At 41.2% G+C, this 20,334-nt stretch overlaps 1 protein-coding gene across 1 annotated transcript; it reads left to right on the plus strand.

Annotated features, from left to right (window-relative positions):
• Positions 1-275: 275 nt before the first annotated feature.
• On the plus strand, positions 276-17,868 carry large2 (LARGE xylosyl- and glucuronyltransferase 2). Its single transcript, XM_080491671.1, has 13 exons — positions 276-557; positions 1,622-1,704; positions 5,523-5,646; positions 8,178-8,349; positions 8,905-9,009; positions 9,145-9,257; positions 10,613-10,738; positions 11,127-11,282; positions 11,431-11,594; positions 12,384-12,662; positions 14,626-14,772; positions 15,546-15,741; positions 17,653-17,868. The coding sequence occupies exons 1-13, from the start codon at positions 336-338 to the stop codon at positions 17,848-17,850; spliced, it is 2,085 nt and encodes a 694-aa protein (XP_080347797.1). The 5' UTR covers positions 276-335; the 3' UTR covers positions 17,851-17,868.
• Positions 17,869-20,334: the final 2,466 nt, after the last annotated feature.

Raw genomic sequence — 20,334 nt, forward strand, 5'->3', positions numbered from 1 at the left:
ACGCAAGACTTTTCTGAAAAAAAATATGTATATGTTTTTATGTCTTTGTCGGTTTTGCACTTACTTTACACTGGAGGGGGATTCCACAGATATTGGTATGGACACAACAGTCTGACCTGCTATCTCTCTCTCTCTCTCCCTCTCTCTCTCTCTCTCTCTCTCTCTCTCTCTCTCTCTCTCTCTCTCTCTCTCTCTCTCTCTCTCTCTCTCTCTCTCTCTCTCTCTCTCTCTCTCTCTCTCTCTCTCTCTCCTCTCCCCCCTCCTCAGATGGCCGGTCCCTCCTGCTGGCGCCTTGTCTCGCCGACACGCCGGCCGCCCAGGTGTTGGAGCGCGCCATGCTGGAGTCGCGGGTTCGGGAAGTGGAGGAGGAGAACCGGCAGATCCGGCTTCAGCTCAGCCAATCGCAGGGGACCGCCGCCCAGCCGGCAGAGGGTAACTATGGCAACCAGCAGTGGGGCGCGTCTGCGGACACGGGGCCGGAGGACGGCGACAACACGGCGGAGGAGAAGAACAACCACACGGAGTGTCCTCGCTCGCCCACGGTCCAAAAGTGTGAGGTCAGCAAAAATATTAGATCATTTTCAAAGTGATCACGATGATCATCACTTTATTTCTCTTATAACCAATTTTTAAATGAAAATATATTCGTTTTATTGTATTAGAAGATTTAAGGAGTCAGAAAATATTCATAGTTATGTTATTATCGTCAACTATGACATGTTACTTCATAAAAAGTACGTAACCCCGGAACTAAAATGTGTTTGATACTCTTGCTTTAGAGTTAATAAACTTAACAGTACTACAAAAAAACACTTAACACACAGTGAGAATGCTCCACATTTTAAGAAGCATCATATATACATTTTATTAACCATGCTCGTCTGTCTGATATACGAAACATCTTCAATGACTTAGAATCATAAGTTGAACTGGAAGGAAACACGGAACAATTATCATGGCGCATTCAATGTATTGTCTACTAAAATGGTCAAATTTACAAATATGAGTGAAAAGTCCTTCTTTCAAGAGGAAGTTATGACGACAAACTGCAAAAACAGAAGCCGGCCTAATAATATTTGGCTGGAAATATTAATCCGTAAGTAAATCGTTCAGTCAGGTGACGGAACACTCGACTCTTTGAAGTCGTTTGCAGCCTTTGAGCTCCAACTTTTCAAAGACCTTCTGCAGGCTGAAAGGCAAAGTGACATGAAATCATACATATTTGAGAAGCTAAACACAAAATTTCACATCTGAGGATGCGGCTGAATGAGTGTCCTGGATTCACTCGCTCCTGTGGCAGGTCACACGCACAGACAGTGAAGCCCCGGGTTTTTTTTTTTTTCTCTCTTGAAAAGTGATGAGACGCTACATAATTTTACTCGCGAGGTGTTAACGCTGCTCGTGTGTTCATTACAGCATGTTTGGAAGAAACACACACACACACACACACACACACACACACACACACACACACACACACACACACACACACACACACACACACACACACACAGAGGACGAGGCTGTGAACTGGTGATCAAAGTAGTAAGAAAGTTATGACGGTGTCGAGCTGGCGAGGTTTTTTTTTTTTTCTGAGCGGCTTCTTTCTTCCTCTCCCCAGCTGATCCATGTAGCGTGCGTTTGTGCCGGACACAACGCCAGCAGAGACGTGGTCACGCTGGTCAAGTCGGTCCTCTTTCACAGGTGAGTTCATCCTCCTCCTCCTTCTCTCCGTTCTGCCTCGATTTCCTATATTCTGTGCTTTCGCTTCTCTTCTTCCTTTGAGGCAGAAGCCAACACGGCTGTGACCCAGATATGTACAGACCTTTTTAAAAATAAAAAGTGAAATAGTCAAATTCCTTACATGAAAGACTGTCTTATGTAAAATATGTATATATATATATATATATATATATATATATGTATATATATATACAGTGGGGCAAAAAAGTATTTAGTCAGCCACCGATTGTGCAAGTTCTCCCACTTAAAATGATGACAGAGGTCTGTAATTTTCATCATAGGTACACTTCAACTGTGAGAGACAGAATGTGAAAAAAAAATCCAGGAATTCACATTGTAGGATTTTTAAGGAATTTATTCGTAAATTATGGTGGAAAATAAGTATTTGGTCAATAACAAAAATTCAACTCAATACTTTGTAATATAACCTTTGTTGGCAATAACAGAGGTCAAACGATTACTATAGGTCTTTACCAGGTTTGCACACACAGTAGCTGGTATTTTGGCCCATTCCTCCATGCAGATCTTCTCGAGAGCAGTGATGTTTTGGGGCTGTCACCGAGCAACACGGACTTTCAACTCCCTCCACAGATTTTCTATGGGGTTGAGGTCTGGAGACTGGCTAGGCCACTCCAGGACTTTCAAATGCTTCTTCCGGAGCCCCTCCTTGGTTGCCCGGCGGTGTGTTTGGGATCATTGTCATGCTGGAAGACCCAGCCACGTTTCATCTTCAATGTTCTCACTGATGGAAGGAGGTTTTGGCTCAAAATCTCACGATACATGGCCCCATTCATTCTTTCCTTAACACGGATCAGTCGTCCTGTCCCCTTAGCAGAAAAACAGCCCCAAAGCATGATGTTTCCACCCCCATGCTTCACAGTAGGTATGGTGTTCTTGGGATGCAACTCAGTATTCTTCTTCCTCCAAACACGACGAGTTGTGTTTATACCAAAAAGTTCTATTTTGGTTTCATCTGACCACATGACATTCTCCCAATCCTCTGCTGGATCATCCATGTGCTCTCTGGCAAACTTCAGACGGGCCTGGACATGCACTGGCTGAAGCAGGGGGACACGTCTGGCACTGCAGGATTTGGTTTCCTGTCGGCGTAGTGTGTTACTGATGGTAACCTTTGTTACTTTGGTCCCAGCTCTCTGCAGGTCATTCACCAGGTCCCCCCGTGTGGTTCTGGGATTTTTGCTCACCGTTCTCATGATCATTTTGACCCCACGGGATGAGATCTTGCGTGGAGCCCCAGATCGAGGGAGATTATCAGTGGTCTTGTATGTCTTCCATTTTCTGATAATTGCTCCCACAGTTGATTTTTTCACACCAAGCTGCTCGCCTATTGTAGATTCACTCTTCCCAGTCTGGTGCAGGTCTACAATCCTTCTCCTGGTGTCCTTCGACAGCTCTTTGGTCTTGGCCATAGTGGAGTTTGGAGTCTGACTGTTTGAGGTTGTGGACAGGCGTCTTTTATACAGATAACCAGTTCAAACAGGAGCCATTAATACAGGTAACAAGTGGAGGACAGAAGAGCTTCTTAAAGAAGAAGTTACAGGTCTGTGAGAGCCAGAGATCTTTCTTGTTTGAAGTGACCAAATACTTATTTTCCACCATAATTTCCAAATAAATTCTTTAAAAATCCTACAATGTGAATTCCTGGATTTTTTTTTCACATTCTGTCTCTAACAGTTGAAGTGTACCTATGATGAAAATTACAGACCTCTGTCATCATTTTAAGTGGGAGAACTTGCACAATCGGTGGCTGACTAAATACTTTTTTGCCCCACTGTATGTATATATATATATATATATATATATATATATATATGTATACATGTATATATATATATATATATACATGTATATATATATATATATATATATATATATATATATATATATATATATATATACTGTATATCGAGACCCTGAACCTTCCTGATGGGGTTTCCTTTGAGTTTAACTTCACACACGGTGACATTAGTGATTCTGTGTTTTTAATGTTGGGGGCATGTTGTGTTTGGTTATTTTTACCGCTCGGGGCTCAGCGGGTTTAAATGTTGAGACGATTTCAGTGTTTTGTGTCGCTGCTCTCTGTTTTTTCGTTTGTTTGTTTTTTTCTCTGTTGACCTCAAACAGCCCGTCTCTCACTTCTTTATTGTTTTTGTTCCTTTTGATAGACGGTTTTAAAGATTCAAATATCCATTTAGTTCTTTTTTTTTTTTCCTTCAGCCTTTTGGATCAGCTGCTGATTTGAAAATGAATTGAATCGTTGTTGGTTTTTTTTGCCTCGTCTTAATACGATTTTAAACATTGCTTCCTCTCGGCTCTTGTTTTTATCCGCTTACCTAAAAAACAACTACATAGAAACTTTATGGCTTTAAAAATATGTCCGCAGAAAGATCTCTAATCTAGAACAAACCATTACAAACTTGAAAAACGTTTTACACATTAGGTGTATGTAAAAATCAATACATTACTTTAAAAAGTAACTTATTCCACTACTTATATTGTTGTGTGTTGTTTTATAATCAGAAACTTTATACCTAAATCTCATATTCACCTTCTTCTCAGCTTATATCAACACCTAAGAAAGCAATGGCGCCATCTTGTTTTGGCTTCAGATCCATATTGTTTGTGGTGTTTGTAAAGTAGTGTAAATAAGTTACTTCTTACCTTGCAATTGAAAAGCAACTTGTCTAAACTTACTCTAAATAAAAACTCTCTGCTGGGCCTGTGTTATCAATGTGCACACAGCTCGATTGTATTGTCATAATGGCCAAAGATGTAATACTCTGCAATAATGTAATAATGCCAGTAATGTAGAAATTTACCAATAATGGTTAAAGAAAATTATAAAAACATTTAATTTAGAGAGAGAACGCTGCATAGTGTGTATTATAAAAATAAATAAGTTTTTTATTTTCAAGAAATGCAGTTCTATTTCTGTCTTAGTACACTATTGGCTGCAATTATGAATTTTTAATTTCAATAAGTTAATCTGTTAAATTACTGGCAAAATGTTATTACAATATTGACTCACATACAGTATGTTATTACACTATTAGCAAATTATTGTTATTGATTTAATACATTTATTTAAAATTTTCAAAATGATTATGTTTTTGGCTTTTATTGTCTGTGATGCATCGTCATGCCATGAAACATAGGTTGTTACATGGAATTACAGTTAAAACTGGTTACTCAACATTTTAGTTTTCTTATGTCATCATATGTTCTGATGTCATGATCAAAATCAAAATACCTTCGGATTCTCTCCCGGTATTTGTGTGAAAAAATCTTTTTAAAGAAGCAGACAAGACCTGTCTACCATGATGAGTTTAAATACAGCCTGTGCAGGAGAGTGTGTAGCAGAAAACATCAACGCATTAAAGAGCTGTCCTAGAAGCAAAAGGACAAATCAAGTAAAAGTAGCAAGACGGGCTGAAATAATGAAAATTAAAAAAAAGCATTAAGACAGCATTTGACATTTTTAAGCTTTTTGTACAAAAAGTCAAACAGTGAAAGTGTTGGATGGTTTATTATCATCTGAGTTGCGTGGGCGCAGTTATCCTGTGCTGGTTATGACGGTAAATGAGGACACAAATGCTTTCGGCAGTGAAAAACACTAAGCTGCCATCCAGATGAGCTTTTATTGTCTGAGCAAGAGCGGCGTCAGCAAAGCATTACCGCTTGTTCTCTCTCTCTCTTTCTCTTTCTCTTTCCCGTCAAAGGAAAACCTCCTAACCTTTTCTTTCCCCCTCGAATTCCAGGAGAAACCCTCTCCACTTTCATTTCATCACTGACACGGTAGCCAATCGTATCCTGAGTTCGCTGTTTCAGTCCTGGATGGTCCCGTCTGTGCAAGTCAGCTTCTACGATGCAGATGAACTCAAGGTAAGAGGAAAGCAGGCACAGCTGTCAGTCCTTGTCCAAGAAAACCTCCCTCACATCTCTAACCCTCTGCTCCCTCCTGCAACAAGGTGAGTCAAAGTCAAAGCCCACGTTTGCTACATCAAAGTAAAAGCTATGCCAGGTAGCAGCAGCGGGTTGTGAGGTTACAGTCAATAGTGTGTGTGTGTCTATATATATATATAAAAACAGCAGAGTCACAGAGCATCAAACAGTGAGACACGTCTCAGAGTGTGAAGCAGGAGGTCACAGCTCGTGCCTTCATGTGCTCGTCAGATCATTTGTCACATTAACAGAGATCAGAGCGTCGTTATCGCTCTCTGATGATGAAACGGGAAGGTCAAACTTCAAGTTTAGCGTTCAGTGTAATTTAAAAACCGAGCTGGAGTGGGGAGATCGTGCAGTTTATCACTGGAAAGTTAAATTTCACCGAAGGCTTTAGGTTTTTAATGTCGGGTAATGGAGAGGATTTCTTGACAACACAACAACTCCTAATAAATAAATGACTTAATGGAAATGTCCCAACACATTATGGTTGTATGATTTGCTAGTAGCAGGAAGAATGAGCATGTGCGAGTATTTGAGTGGATTTGACGAGGATAAAAATTGTGATGCTGAACTGTGTAATACTGCAGTCATCAACAATGAGCGTTGCTTATGGGCGACACCCTGGCACCAATCTGAAAAAGTCATTGCTCTGCTGAAAGACGTTGGGTACAACCACTACTGACCTATGCATTGTTGCAGACCACGTACACTCTTGAATATAAATATATTGTTGCGGCTTCTTTCCGCCTGATAAAACACCGTCCCATCAATCTGAAATGGTTCAGAGATACTAAGAGGGAGCACAATACGGTTGAACTGTTGAGGTGGCCTCTATCATCACCAGATCTCAAACCCAATCGAGAATCTGAGCAATGTGCTGGACAAACCAGTCTGATCCAGCTTAACAGACTTACATATCTGCTGCTAACATCTTGTTGCCTGGCACCACGAAGCGCCTTCAGAGGTCTGGAGTCTCTTACGCCTCGTTCACACTGCAGGGAAAAGCCATCCAATTCAGATTTTTTTCTCACGAGTGACCCGTATCCGACCTGTCTTGTGGCCGTGTGAAAGTGTGTTCCTTATTACACATGTAATAGTTTTACGGTTTCAACATGCTTCCGACTTAGGCTAAAATTTGGGCTGGTTTTTAATGAGGTGTGTGGGTTTGACGTCGTTTGGGCTGGAAACGGTGAGTCACATCTGGCAACCCTGGTGCTGACTGGCAGACATTGTGTGCTCAGGGTGGCTTCATGTCGTCTTCTGTGCTCTGGAGCACGAAAACATCCGGTCCTATCACGTTCACACATGTGAATGATCACTCAAAATAATCTAAGACCAGAAAAAAATCTGAATTGAGCATCAAGACCTGCAGTGTGAACGTAGCCTTAAGAGCTTACACGATCTTCTCAGACAGGTGGTCTTAATGTTATGGCCGATTGAGGGAGCATAGAGACAAGTTTCTAACCTCTGTTAGGGGGAGAAAACACGGACAAATGGACTTTAAATGGTAATTGGACTTCACTTATATAGCAAATTTGACCCCTTCAGCAATGGCAACGCACTCCTAATGATCAGTCTCATCAGCTCATTTGCATAAGCGATCAATCAAACACTCACGCCAAGGGCGATTGGTGCAATGCACGGCTCTGGCACACCATTAAGAGTTCATTGTCTTGCCCAGGGACATCGCCACACTCACGACTGGAAGATGCTCTGCTCTTCGAACCACAGCCGCCCTTTACATCGTCGGTGCAGCGTTCGACCCGAGTGTTTTAGCGCTTTATGTCGGCGACTTCAAGCTGCTCATTCACCTCCTGCACTACAATAATCACGATACCAGCAGTTTTCTGGCGAAGCTCTCGGCAGCTAAAAATGAGGCGTGCGCGTCAGTGAAACACCTCCCTTTTAGAGAGTCAAGTGACACTTCAGAAAGGAAAGTTTCTCCTCCATCGGGTCGATGAATGCGCTCTCGGGGTCGGGGATGTACAGCCCCAGCATGAATTAGCGTTTGTGTTTCCAACCTGCATCGTGGCATTCTCCTCCTGCGCAGCCTTGTGCTGAACAATGAGTCCTTTGTGCTTTGAAACGCTTCGACCTGCAGCCTCGCTCTCTCTTCCCTTTCCATTAACTTGCATTAAAGTGGAGGAAAACAGCCGAGACTTTAAGCCGATTATATTTGCAGATGATGCACTTATGCAGATCCAATTACTCTGAATCAAGAGAATTAATTAAAAGACACTATTTGCAGATTCAGGGGGAAAAAAAAAAACAAAACACATTGAGCCTTTGCCAAATATGCTGAATGTGTCTTTGTGCAAACCCACGTATGGGATTCTGCTCCCACATAATGAACTGCTCGGCACGGATGCTTTACCTGTTTGAAGAGGCTGTTCAGAGCCAGTCTGAGGGAGTTCGAGTGAATATTAAGATTTGTCTTTTGTTTGTTGTTGTCTTTTTTTCTGTTGCAGTCCGAAGTGTCGTGGATACCCAACAAGCACTACTCAGGTATTTACGGCTTGATGAAGCTGACGCTAACCAAAGCTTTGCCCTCAGACCTGTCAAAGGTCATCGTCCTGGACACAGACATCACCTTCGCCACCGACATCGCTGAGCTGTGGGGCATTTTTAGGAAGTTCACAGGTAAGACAATGGTTTGTGGAAATGTTTTGGTTACTAATTATGTGTAAATTAATCGGTGTGGGATATGTTAGAAAGGTTATGGAAGGCTATTGTTTAAATACGCAAATTAAAGCAATGCTGCTGTTTTTGTAGTGATGTTTATATAAGGCATTAAAATAAGTGCAACACTGAGAGGTTATCTGATGTTTCTTTATTCATTTGATGACTCAAACTCTTTATATTTCATGATCGAGTCAATAAGAACCGAGAGAAGCTACTGACTTCATGTTTTTCTCGCAGCAGGCGGCAGCCAATATGAATTTATTATTTATTTTTGTATTTGAATATTTAAAAAGCATCAATATAACTGCTGAAAACCTCTGATGCACCTGATGGCTGAAAAACTTTAATACCTAAGATCCTTTAAAACTGAAGCAGTTCTGAAGTTTTCCCAAACTTTACTTCTTATTAGTAAAGGTTTTAGGTGAAAAGCTTCACAAGTATGCGTTCTGACCCACCTTGTGGCGTCCCGGATTCCAGGCCTCAGAAGCTTATCTACAACGGCTTCATTCACAGATAAACAGGTGATTGGTCTTGTGGAGAATCAGAGTGATTGGTACTTGGGAAACTTATGGAAAAACCACAAACCCTGGCCTGCCCTGGGAAGAGGCTTCAATACAGGTAATCATCTGCCTTTTTATGTTGTTTCCTGCTGATTTCAACCAAGAAGTCGACCCTGTGTTCCACAGCACGCGGACTCTCACCGGAGAAAAGAAGTGAGGTTCCTGATGGATTATCTCTATCTCTCTGTTGCAGGCGTCATTCTTCTGTACCTGGAGCGACTGCGGCGGATTGGCTGGGAGCAGATGTGGCGGCTCACGGCAGAGAGGGAGCTAATGAGTATGCTCAGTACGTCCCTCGCTGATCAGGTGAGCCGTCAAAATGGAATCTAATTGGCTAAATGGTCAAATGTGGAGCTGTCTTCAGCTCACATTGAGGGGGTGAACAAATCTTACATTTTGATTCCAGTTGATGTGTTTTTCCTGTCGAGGGGTTGAGCTGGTCCTGCTGTTCATACTGAGACTCCTCTTATAGCTATATATACAACCACCAGACATTTTATACTCAAGGCATTTTCCCGTCGACATGGTCAAAATGAGCTGATAAACATCAAACCGAACGTGAGAACGAGAGACAAAAAGGTGGTTGTTGGTGCCAGAGAGACTGTATTCCGGATGATCTGGTTCAACATGTTACACAGGCAACAGGAGCTCAACTCAGACGGTAATATCAGAATTTGATGTAAACAGAATGAAAATGGATCGACCCTGCCTCGTTTGAACTGGTTCAGGCTGCTGCTGGTGGTCTTACCATGTGGAGGATATTTTGTTGGTACAAATTGATGTCAACCGAGTGTGATTTAAACACCACAGCCTTCCTGAGCATTGCTGCTAATGACGTCTAACCCTTTCTGATTAAAAACTACTTCCAGCAGGATAGCACACCATTCTCAAATCATCTGAAGCATCTTTGTTTAACATAATTATCAGTTCATTGGACTCAAAAGGTCTTCATATCGCCATCGTCGCCAGACTTCAGTTGTAAAGAGCTCAGTGGAAGAGGAAATTCACATCTAGATGTTCAGCCAACGTGCAGCGCTGGCAAAAATACGAAGGGAAGTTTTTAGCTGCTTGTTTGAATTAAAACCACAGAGAATGAAAACAGTTCCGAAAGTCAAATATTCTCCATTGAATGTTTTGACTGGTGTCAGTGAGAAACTCTGGGCTCAAGACACCTTGACACGTCAACAGGCAGCTCACGAGATGAACAATTAGCACATTGACATTAAACCCTCTGGAAATGGATTTTTCCCTGCACTGGATTTTTGAAAATGTCTGTGAGTTAACTTTTAATCCTATATTTACCAGTAGCGGCAAATTATTTCATTATTTTAAAGTTTTCCAGTCTGACTCACAATAAATGCAGAAATAAGATGCAGTACTTTGCTTCTGACCTAATCACCTGCTTATTTATTCATACACAGTGGTTTGTTTACTTGTGTTAGTCTGCACTTCTGAATACTCATCAGTTTAACCTCTTGGGCCACTGGGAAGATAGTTTCAGTTCTCGGTAGACATAGATATGAGAATCATGTAGGAGTTTGCTTCCTGAATCTTTCTGTTGATTCATGTTTTCACGACTTCAGTTTCTCTGAACACGCAGACGCTGCCATCGTGATCGCTGCAGGCTGTTAAGAACCGATTCTGTTGGTTTTTCTGCACAGGACATATTCAACGCCTTCATAAAGCAGAATCCGGTCCTGGTGCACCAGCTGCCCTGCTTCTGGAACGTCCAGCTCTCCGATCACACTCGCTCTGAGCAGTGCTACACCGAGGTGTCTGACCTGAAGGTATGCACACACACCGCCGGCCAATTATCTGATTCGGCTGAGCTGACAGCATGACCCCAGACATGCTTCCTGCATCGTTACCCTCAATTAATCCAACAGTTGCTCTCTTATTGTGCAGAAAATGTTAGAACAGCTGAAATAACACCCTAAAGGTGATGCTGTCAAAACATTTGACCCCTGAAATGTTCATTAATAATCCATAACAACAAAGAAAAGAAACAAATCATCACATTTCAGACGAATTAGAGGGAGCCTCCTCCTCTGAGCCACAGCTCTTACGTTTTGAAGGAGTAAATTGGTTTGTAAACAAAACAAATCCCTGTCTTGTCTAGATTGAAGATTAAGGCTTTGATTTAATTCTGTCTCCTCAAACCTGTCTCGCTTTCAGGTGATCCACTGGAACTCGCCAAAGAAGCTTCGTGTGAAGAACAAACACGTGGAGTTCTTCAGAAACCTCTACCTGACCTTCCTGGAGTACGACGGGAACCTGTTGAGACGGGAACTGTTCGGCTGCCCGAGTCAGGCCAATCCGGAGAGCGTCCAGGTCAGAGACGGCGGCTCAGACACTGTCAGCTGATCCCTTTACAAACAAGAAAATGTCAAAGGGCTGATGTTCCGGTCGGGTGTTTGAAGTAAGGGACCATAAATGGACTAAAGTGAAGGAAAGTTGAAATTTTTTTTTTTCCCTGCAGCTCCAGACGGCTCTGGAGGAGCTGGACGAGGACGATCAGTGTTACGACTTCCGACGAGAGCGGCTGACGGTGCATCGAGTGCACCTCTACTTCCTGCAGTATGAGTACACTCCAACCGAGGATGACACGGACGTCACCCTGGTGGCCCAGCTCTCTATGGACAGGTACTATCTAGGTTTCCATCCCTTTTCTATATATGTGTATCTTTGTACATGTTATGCTGCGTTTACACATGAATGCTACTATTCTCAATTCGGGATCACGATTTTGGCCAGAGTTATTTGATTCAGCTCGGAGGCGCCACGCGCTGTCACAGACAGTCGTGATAGGTTATCATGCGTTACAATTAAAACCCCGAAATGGTGGCGAATCATCATGAGTCATCACGCACGATCACCGTTGTTGCCCACTATTTTGCATCTTCACTTTCTCTCATTAATTCATCACGAATGTTGTGAATTGTGCGTATTTGGTTTATACAGTGGCTGATTTTGCTATGGGCGACGTGGGCAGCTGCCCAGGGTGCAATCTATGAAGCGGCGCATATATATATATATATATATATATATATATATATATATATATATATATATTTGTGGGGGAAAATTTTTGGGCAGCCAAAAGCATGCTCCACGAATGTCAAGGATGTCACACGCCCATTTAAACACCCAATTCAGATGCATTACGTCACATAAAGAATGTTAGAAATGTGCCAGGAATGATGGGAAAATTACATTCGTAACACATCCTGCCTGTGTGTAAACCCTGCATTAAGGTCACGTGGGGTGCCGGTACAACCATGATCTATCACAGGTCTAACACAGATATACAGTCCCTCATGTACAGATTCACACAAAATCAGAAATCTTCAGTTTGCTGAGAAAAAACAGAAAACTACACAGAAAGCCGGCCGTGGTTTTCTTATTTACTGATGACTGTGTGTTTTCAAACAGACTGCAGATGCTGGAGGCCATCTGCAAGCACTGGGAAGGGCCCATCAGCCTGGCGCTGTACATGTCCGACGCCGAGGCCCAGCAGTTCCTGCGTTACGCTCAGGCCTCCGAAGTCCTCAAGAACCGCAAGAACGTTGGCTACCACATCGTCTACAAGGAGGGCCAGTTCTACCCTGTCAACCTGGTCAGAAACGTAGCGCTGAAGAATGCCAACACGCCCTATGTGTTCCTGACCGACGTGGACTTCCTGCCCATGTATGGTCTCTACGATTACCTCCGGTAAGACCGGCCTCCTGGCTCTCCAGCAAACCTCATGGAGTTTATGGCCTGTGGGGTTGATTCTACGCAGACCATCAGTTGATTTCCAGAAGTGTTGTTGATTCACTTTCTGTATTTCTGTCAGCAACGCAGCAGAACTTTCGTTTCATTTTTTTTGTTTATTTGTTTAATTGGACAGGACAGTGCATAATAATGAACACGCCATCTCTTCATGAGGTTACTGTAAACATGCCAGATTTAGCACGAGGCTAATTTCCATCCATTGTCCCACATAAAACCATACGAGGTTACACACATATGAAAACAATATGGTAAAACAAAGACAAAGATAATAAAATAATTCTCTTTTGATCACATCCCTCGGGCCGGTGGGGCCATCCAATGCATGGATTTCTATATTAGACAGGCTCTTTTCAATAATTAAAAATTCTCAAAGCTGAGAAATTGATATTCGAGCAGATACAATTGAGATAGTGAAAATAAACTAATAACTTTTAACCTAATTTGACACTGCTCAGCTCTGTAGCTATGATTTAACGAGGTCAATAATGGCTTGTAAGAATACTATTATGCAAAGCAGACGCCCAGGGGCGATACGTGGCCCTTTGGATCAGGGTGTCACTGAGAAAATGTAAATCAAATTCAAGTTAGTGTTCATGATGCATGTAATATTATCAAGTTATTATTAGCTTTATTACATTTAAATGGTCAAATTTGTTTTCCATTATTTGTTGGTGGCTTGCAAAGCAAACAATTATTACTCAGCAAAATTGGTGATTCACTGTGGGAGGAATAAAAACACTAATAAAAAACTGTAGTTTTTATTTAATTTATGGTGGAACTTGAAGAATTGAATAAAGAGTCCACACTGAGAAAGACTCAGTAAAAGTGACGCAGAACAACAATAACTTGTAAAGAATAGTAAGACTAACTTATTTAAAAATTTTTATCAAGAGGTCCTTGGCCCTCTATACTGCTGTTAATGTTTCACGTGGTTTCTCGGTAAAATAGGCTGAAAAATCTCTGAAGATTTCAAGTTATAGGGAGCTTTGACTCTCAGTGTATAGAAAATAGTTATCTGAGGACGACCCATCCAGATTCATCCTTCATATACTTTTACTGCACTCAAAAATGATCCTGCCAAGGAAAGCACTATCAGAAAAAATGAATTTAAAACACCAAGCTTTTAAAGAGAAATGTGCACTGAAATATTTTCAGGTTAAGTCATTTGAAGTGTTGAATGCAGCGTTTTTAATGCGAAATTCTAACGTTTTCGTCCACTGAAGTAAAAGGTCAGAACTTGTGACGGCAGCTCACACACTATTTTAATTGAACCACTTCAATTAAACAGGATTACATCTGTATTAAATCTGTAAAATATTCTCATTTTGATATATAATTATGGTAAATATTTACACCTTGACAGTTCTCGGCCTTTGGGATGAACCTGAATGTCACATAATGCTCTTTTCGTTTTAACTTAATCACAAATCATGATTTTGTTGAGATGTCTGATATTAAATCTGATCTCTTTCATGATTACAACTTGAATTTAGAAGTTTTTTGGGAACTAATTACCCAAACAGCATGACACTGACACGAACATCAACTGCTGTAATTAACAATCCAACTTTTTTTTCTTTTTCATTTTTCAGTGCTGAAGAGTTTTAGAGTTTAATTAACTTTTTTATTGCTGCTTTGTGATGTTCAATAACCCTGTTTTTGTTCCTCGAGCTGACAGAGAATAGAGCGCTTGCTTCTCACTTGAAGTAGCAGACTTGTGTCAACCTCTTTTGAAGATGGGAATAATCTGTTTGTCTTACTTGTCAATCATCATAGATGCATACTCAGGAGGTTCTTCTTCTGCCTCTTTCAATAGAAGCGGATCTACTTTTGTTGCTGAAATTGATGTTTAAAATGAGTAGCACCTTTTTTTTTTTCTTTCTTTTTTTTGCCGCTGCAGAAAGTCTGTGGTGCAGCTGGACATGGCTCACACCAAGAAGGCTCTGGTGGTTCCTGCGTTCGAGACTCTCCGTTATCGTTTGTCTTTCCCCAAATCCAAAGCCGAGCTGCTCTCCATGCTGGACATGGGGACTCTCTACACCTTCAGGTACCCAAACACAACTGACAAATACACAGTGTTGTCGGCCGTAATACACTAGCTGTAATGTGTAGGGCGCATAATTATAATCTTCCACCTTTTGTCCAATAGATGTTCGAACATAGAGTCGATATAGCCTCGGCTGAAGTGGGATTTTTGTTATAAATAAGGCAAGAACGAAGAAAAAAAGTAGATGTGTTTCTGTAAAAGGTGTTAGTTTATGGAACAACCTGGACGATAATTTAAAGAAAGAATCGACTTTGCTTAAAACATTTAAAAGGTGGTTTAAGTTCACTATTTTTGAAGAATATACAGCTCAGGAATCACAAAATTAAAATCCACTGTGTTTCCGTAAAGGACAGCTTAAATTGTGTTTTTTGTTTTTTTGTTGTTGTTTTTTTTAGAATGGCATAAAAAAGCAGGTCTCCTCTGAAATTGACATCAATCATCCTGTATTCAGTTTTGAGAATTAATTGTTTCTGTTTTGTTGCTTTAATTGTAGAAGCTTAACTTGTATTATGTACAGGGTTAGGCAGGCAAAATAATAACTTCAGCCCAAACCCTTCGGTCACAAATTATAAGAAGGATGTTGTCAGATTGACGAAATAAGTTGCCGGAAATTATTTAGTTTGTTTGTTGTTGCATCATGTATTTGCATGACTGAATAAACTACTACTACTACTACTTTTAACATTTTGTTTTGGTGGGTAGAGATTTGAAAGGGAAAACATGTGACAGCTGTTTCTGTTTCTTTTCTTTTTTTTTGTTCCACCCCTCTGCAGGTATCACGTGTGGCCGAAGGGTCACGCTCCTACCAACTATGCCAAATGGCGTACGGCCACCACGCCCTACAAGGTGGACTGGGAGCCGGACTTCGAGCCGTACGTGGTGGTGAGACGAGACTGTCCGGAGTACGACCAGCGCTTTGTGGGCTTTGGCTGGAACAAGGTGTCTCATATCATGGAGCTCGATGCACAGGTACACTAGATTTGACCAAATAACATCTACAAGCTCGAATCAATTTCATTGTGTGTCCTGATCAAGTACTCATTTGTTTAGATATCGAGATACTACTCACTTACAGAATTCATATTCATGGAACTGTGTGACTTTTTTTTATCAGGGTAAAGATATTAGGTACTTCAAAACAATCAAATTTCAAATATCTACCAGAAATATTCAAGTGCTTTACAGGCTGTTTTTTTTTTGTTGTTGCTGGGAACTATGTATTTTGTTTCCCCTGACCATTAATGTCATTAATAGTCTTTGCTCTTTTTCAAACTCCTCCATATTTCAGAGTCTTTATGAAGATCGAAGCCAAACATTTTGCACATGACTTGTTTGAAAATCAAAACGTTCCTCAAATAATATCTGACGCTTAATACCGATCATCTTGGTCCTCATCCAACATGGCGGCCGTGCTGATACATCTGTTCCAGTAGGCAGCTGTTGTCTGATACTTTTCCATTTTTCTCTGGCACAGAATTGCGACGCTGTCCCACTTTAATTTACATAAAACATTGTTATTATAAGATATCTCATCAATTTAAACATGAAAATTGCCTAGGTGGGATTTGAAAATAGAAAAATGGGTTTGTGCTGAACAGATTATCATAAATATATCACACATATTAGCAAAAAAGTCCCATTTAAACCACTTTGCCTGCTGTACTAAAGGCCAGTTGGGAAAACCACATAAATAGTTTCGTATGGTTGATTTACCATAGCACCTTAGAGACAATAGCTGAGATAAATGCATTATAGTCCATAGAAAATAGTTTTTTTTTTTAACAGTTTCAGAAATAAAGACCTGGAAGTTGATATTGCCTGTGTCCCGGGGAGACCTGAAGCAAAATCAACTTATGATCATGATATTTGCACATTTGTGTGCAGATCAGTGTGTTTCATTGGACATAGGTCTTAAAAGAACATTATCTAAAACACATCCTGGCTGCGTGTGTTATTCCAGGTGTAAGCAGCCTCGGTTGCGGCCATGTGGAAAATGAGAATTCACCACAGAGTGAATCTCTGGACAACCTCCAGGAAACAAAACAAGGCAGTTTAATCCTAAAGCTGCAAAAAAGAGAAAATCTCCACCAGAGAGTTGAAGATACAGATTTACATTAGCGCCACTATGTTTGGCGACAACTGATCAATATTATTAAAATAGTTTCAATTACTACAGTTTTGATGAGCTTGTTAATTTTCCCCCTTTGTTGAAGTGAAAACTTTGAGAGCTGTTAAGCTGCCGCCTCTGTAGCACCTGAAAGGAAATGTTTCTATATAATGTATTTGTTTATTTTTATTAATTAGTATTGCATTCAACACGAGGTGTATATTTTCCGTTCTTGTGTTCATGTAGTTAATTACGTTGGCCAGCAGGGGGCAGAGTGAAAACTGTGTCGTGAATGACAGCCAGTCGTTTGAGAGTTCTTTTTCTCTAGATTTAGACACAAAACCGCAGAGTGTGTGTTCCCGGTGTTTCATGGCGACTCGCGTATCTGTACCTGTCCTGCCGGCGTTTAATAAAGCGAACTCTTCTTCGTGCCACGTCGACGTCGTCTGAGTTGTGTAACATCTCTTACTTTGACCTGCTCACTGAGCTTTATATGGCCGACAATAGCATTTTACTATTTCATGAAACTCCTGTTTACTGAAATCATATTACCTTATAATTCAAAAGCGAGCTCTGTAGTGTGAATGCGTACTATTTAAAAGTAACCGAGGTAACTTGTGCTCAACTTAATGAGTGAATTTGTCGGCTGATCTTCAGCGTCATTAAGTGAGTTACTTTTTTGTATTTTCTGCAACAAGTGAAGCGGCTGCAAAAAGTGTAATTCACTACAAATGTTCGGTATTTTTTGCTCAGAGTGTTTGTCCTCCCTGCAGGAGTATGACCTGATGGTCCTCCCCAACGCCTTCATGATCCATATGCCGCACGCTCCCAGCTTCGACATCTCCAAGTTCCGCTCCAGCTCCAGCTACCGAAACTGTCTCAACACGCTGAAGGAAGAGTTTCACCAGGACCTGTCCCGGAAATACGGCTCGGCGGCTCTCAAGTACCTCACTGCTCAGAGGAACATCTAAAAGAGATCTTCAAGACCTAAAAAGGAATAAAAGCGGGACTGCAGAGAGGCGGGCAGATTGTTTGCCCCCCCCCCCCTCGAGAGCTTCGGACACGTACTGACGCTGAGAAAGGACGGCAGAGGGAGGAACATCGCCACCGAGCGTGAATTTGAAAGCTTTACAGCCCTTTCGAGCATCCCCGGGGCTCCTGTGCATTAATTCTCCAGTCGACTGCACCTTAAGGTGATCGAGTCGCAGAAACACGAACCCCCGAACAGGATGACGAGGGATTTCTGAGACGGCTGAACAGGCTGAGCGTGAGGATACAGACGAGACCAGCTTTAAGGCCAGGAAACAACAACCATATTCTGACACTTTGCTCTGACAATCAGGGCTCTTTTGTTTTTTTTTGTTTTTTTCCAGAAGACATAAAAAAAAACAAGCCGGTCTGTTTGGATTTCTGAATACAGCGGGGACCCCCCCCCCCCACCACCACCACCACCCGGAGGTTTGGGGAACACATCTAACATTTGAATCACATTCGGGAGGCCGGTCGAACTGGAGAAAGATTAAAGCCTTATTACTTTCCAGATATTTACGAAGATATTTAATGATATTTTTATTTTCTTCTCTCCCCCTCAGTGTAATTCTGAACCAATGATAGTGAGCATTTGCATTGACAACATTTTGATTATGGCTTTACATAAGAATCAGTTTATTTTTTTTTTCCTTTCTATATTTTTGGACCTCTTTAAGAAGATAAACGTAGTGTTGAATTATTTCAGATTTTCTGTGGGCTTCAGGGATGTGCTTTGTGTGTGTGTGTGCGCGAGTGCGTGTGCGTGTGTGTGTGTGTGCGTGTGCGCGTGCGTGCGTGTGCGTGTGATCCAGCCGCATCATGTCTCGAACACGCTTCCAGCTCGTCGTCGGTGTCACGCTCGCTTCTGTCCTGCATGTGAACGGCTGCACAACATCTTCCTCACAAGTTAGACATCGGTACGACTTTTCCTCATCGTTCATCCCGATTGAAAAACCTTTTTCTGGTCAGACGTGTCGTCACCAATAGGGACCAACTCACGCGAGCAACACTGACGCCAGACAGTGAGTTGACGGTAAACCAGGGGTTTGTATGGAGAGACAACACGGAAGGCAGGAGCTTTAGTCTCATTTATTGTGTTTGTGCCATTTATATTGTGTCGGATTCACTGGATAATTGTGCCATCTACTGTAAACCTCTACCCACAATCCTTATTTTTCTTTGTTGGGGAAAGTCCAGCTGAAATGACTAATTTACACAGCGACAAAAACCTCTACAGGTTAGTTGTTGTTTTTTTTCATAGAAATCTCTGTTATTTGGCCATAAAATCTGATCCGGTTTATCTGCAAGTCAGTTTTCGAAAAGACAGACGTTTTTATCTTGAGGAAGATAAAACGGCTGAAAGCAGCTAAAGAAATTGTCAAAAATAGTTCAAACTGAGAACAAACGGCGAAGGTAAAACTTCTAAAATAAAAATTCATTCAAAAATGCCAAAGGGATGGTTTTTTTTCTTCTTTATTGATAAAATGACTTAAAAGGTGAAATAGCTAAAATATCCTCAACAACTCAACCAGCTAAAACCTGTAAAAGAATCACTGTTAAAGTTTCTCAATGTCATAAGTGTATGAAATCTAGAAACAAAATACATAAAGTTTGCTTTTTTTAAACATGTTTTGTGGCTCTAGATAAGTTTAATTTTATGGCGAATTACCAAAAACAGCTTTAATTAATTTTTTGTCATAAAGATAACTTCAAAAAAGTTAACTCCGCTGTAAATCGGATCACATTTTAAAGGCTTCACACACGTTTTCTTGCTATTGTTTATAGTTTCAATAGTAAGCAATTTTCAAATCCAAATTTTCAGTTTTACATGGTGAGTCACGCATATCACAGTGAATCCACTACTGTCTAATGATATCAACAGTAACATCTGAACAACTAACCCAAGAACAATTCGTCAGAGAATAAACCGCCAATCAAAGGCCTGGATAATTAAAAATATATATATCTATATCACTGAGGACTCATTTAATCAGGAAACGTTCACATTTATGCTTCTGTAATTACAAACCGTGATCAGCAATGACAGATTGCATAACTACGGATCCCTCTAAGAAACATGAGCCCTACACCCCCACGTGGAAGTATTTCATTTCAGCTGGACTTCCGCCCTCTGAATGTAATATCTGTGTCGCTTACTCTTTGTCCGTCTAACTCTTCCAGCCATCGCGGGGTTAACACATCAGCGGTTCATACAGAGTGCTTCTTGGGCATTTTTCTCTCAGTAACTTACTCTCCGCTTTGAAACGAAGCAGTTACTGGGTTCTTTTTCTCCCTTTTCTTCAGCAAAAAAAAACCTCCACAGTGTCACGACTGATTGAAGCACTCAACCAATTTATAGTTGAATCTTTTCCATCCAACGATCTGAAAGACTTTCTCATTGCCATCGATGGAGCGAAAAAGATCCC

Source organism: Lipophrys pholis, assembly GCF_963383615.2.
Source record: "Lipophrys pholis genome assembly, chromosome: 2".
Classification (NCBI taxonomy): domain Eukaryota; kingdom Metazoa; phylum Chordata; class Actinopteri; order Blenniiformes; family Blenniidae; genus Lipophrys; species Lipophrys pholis.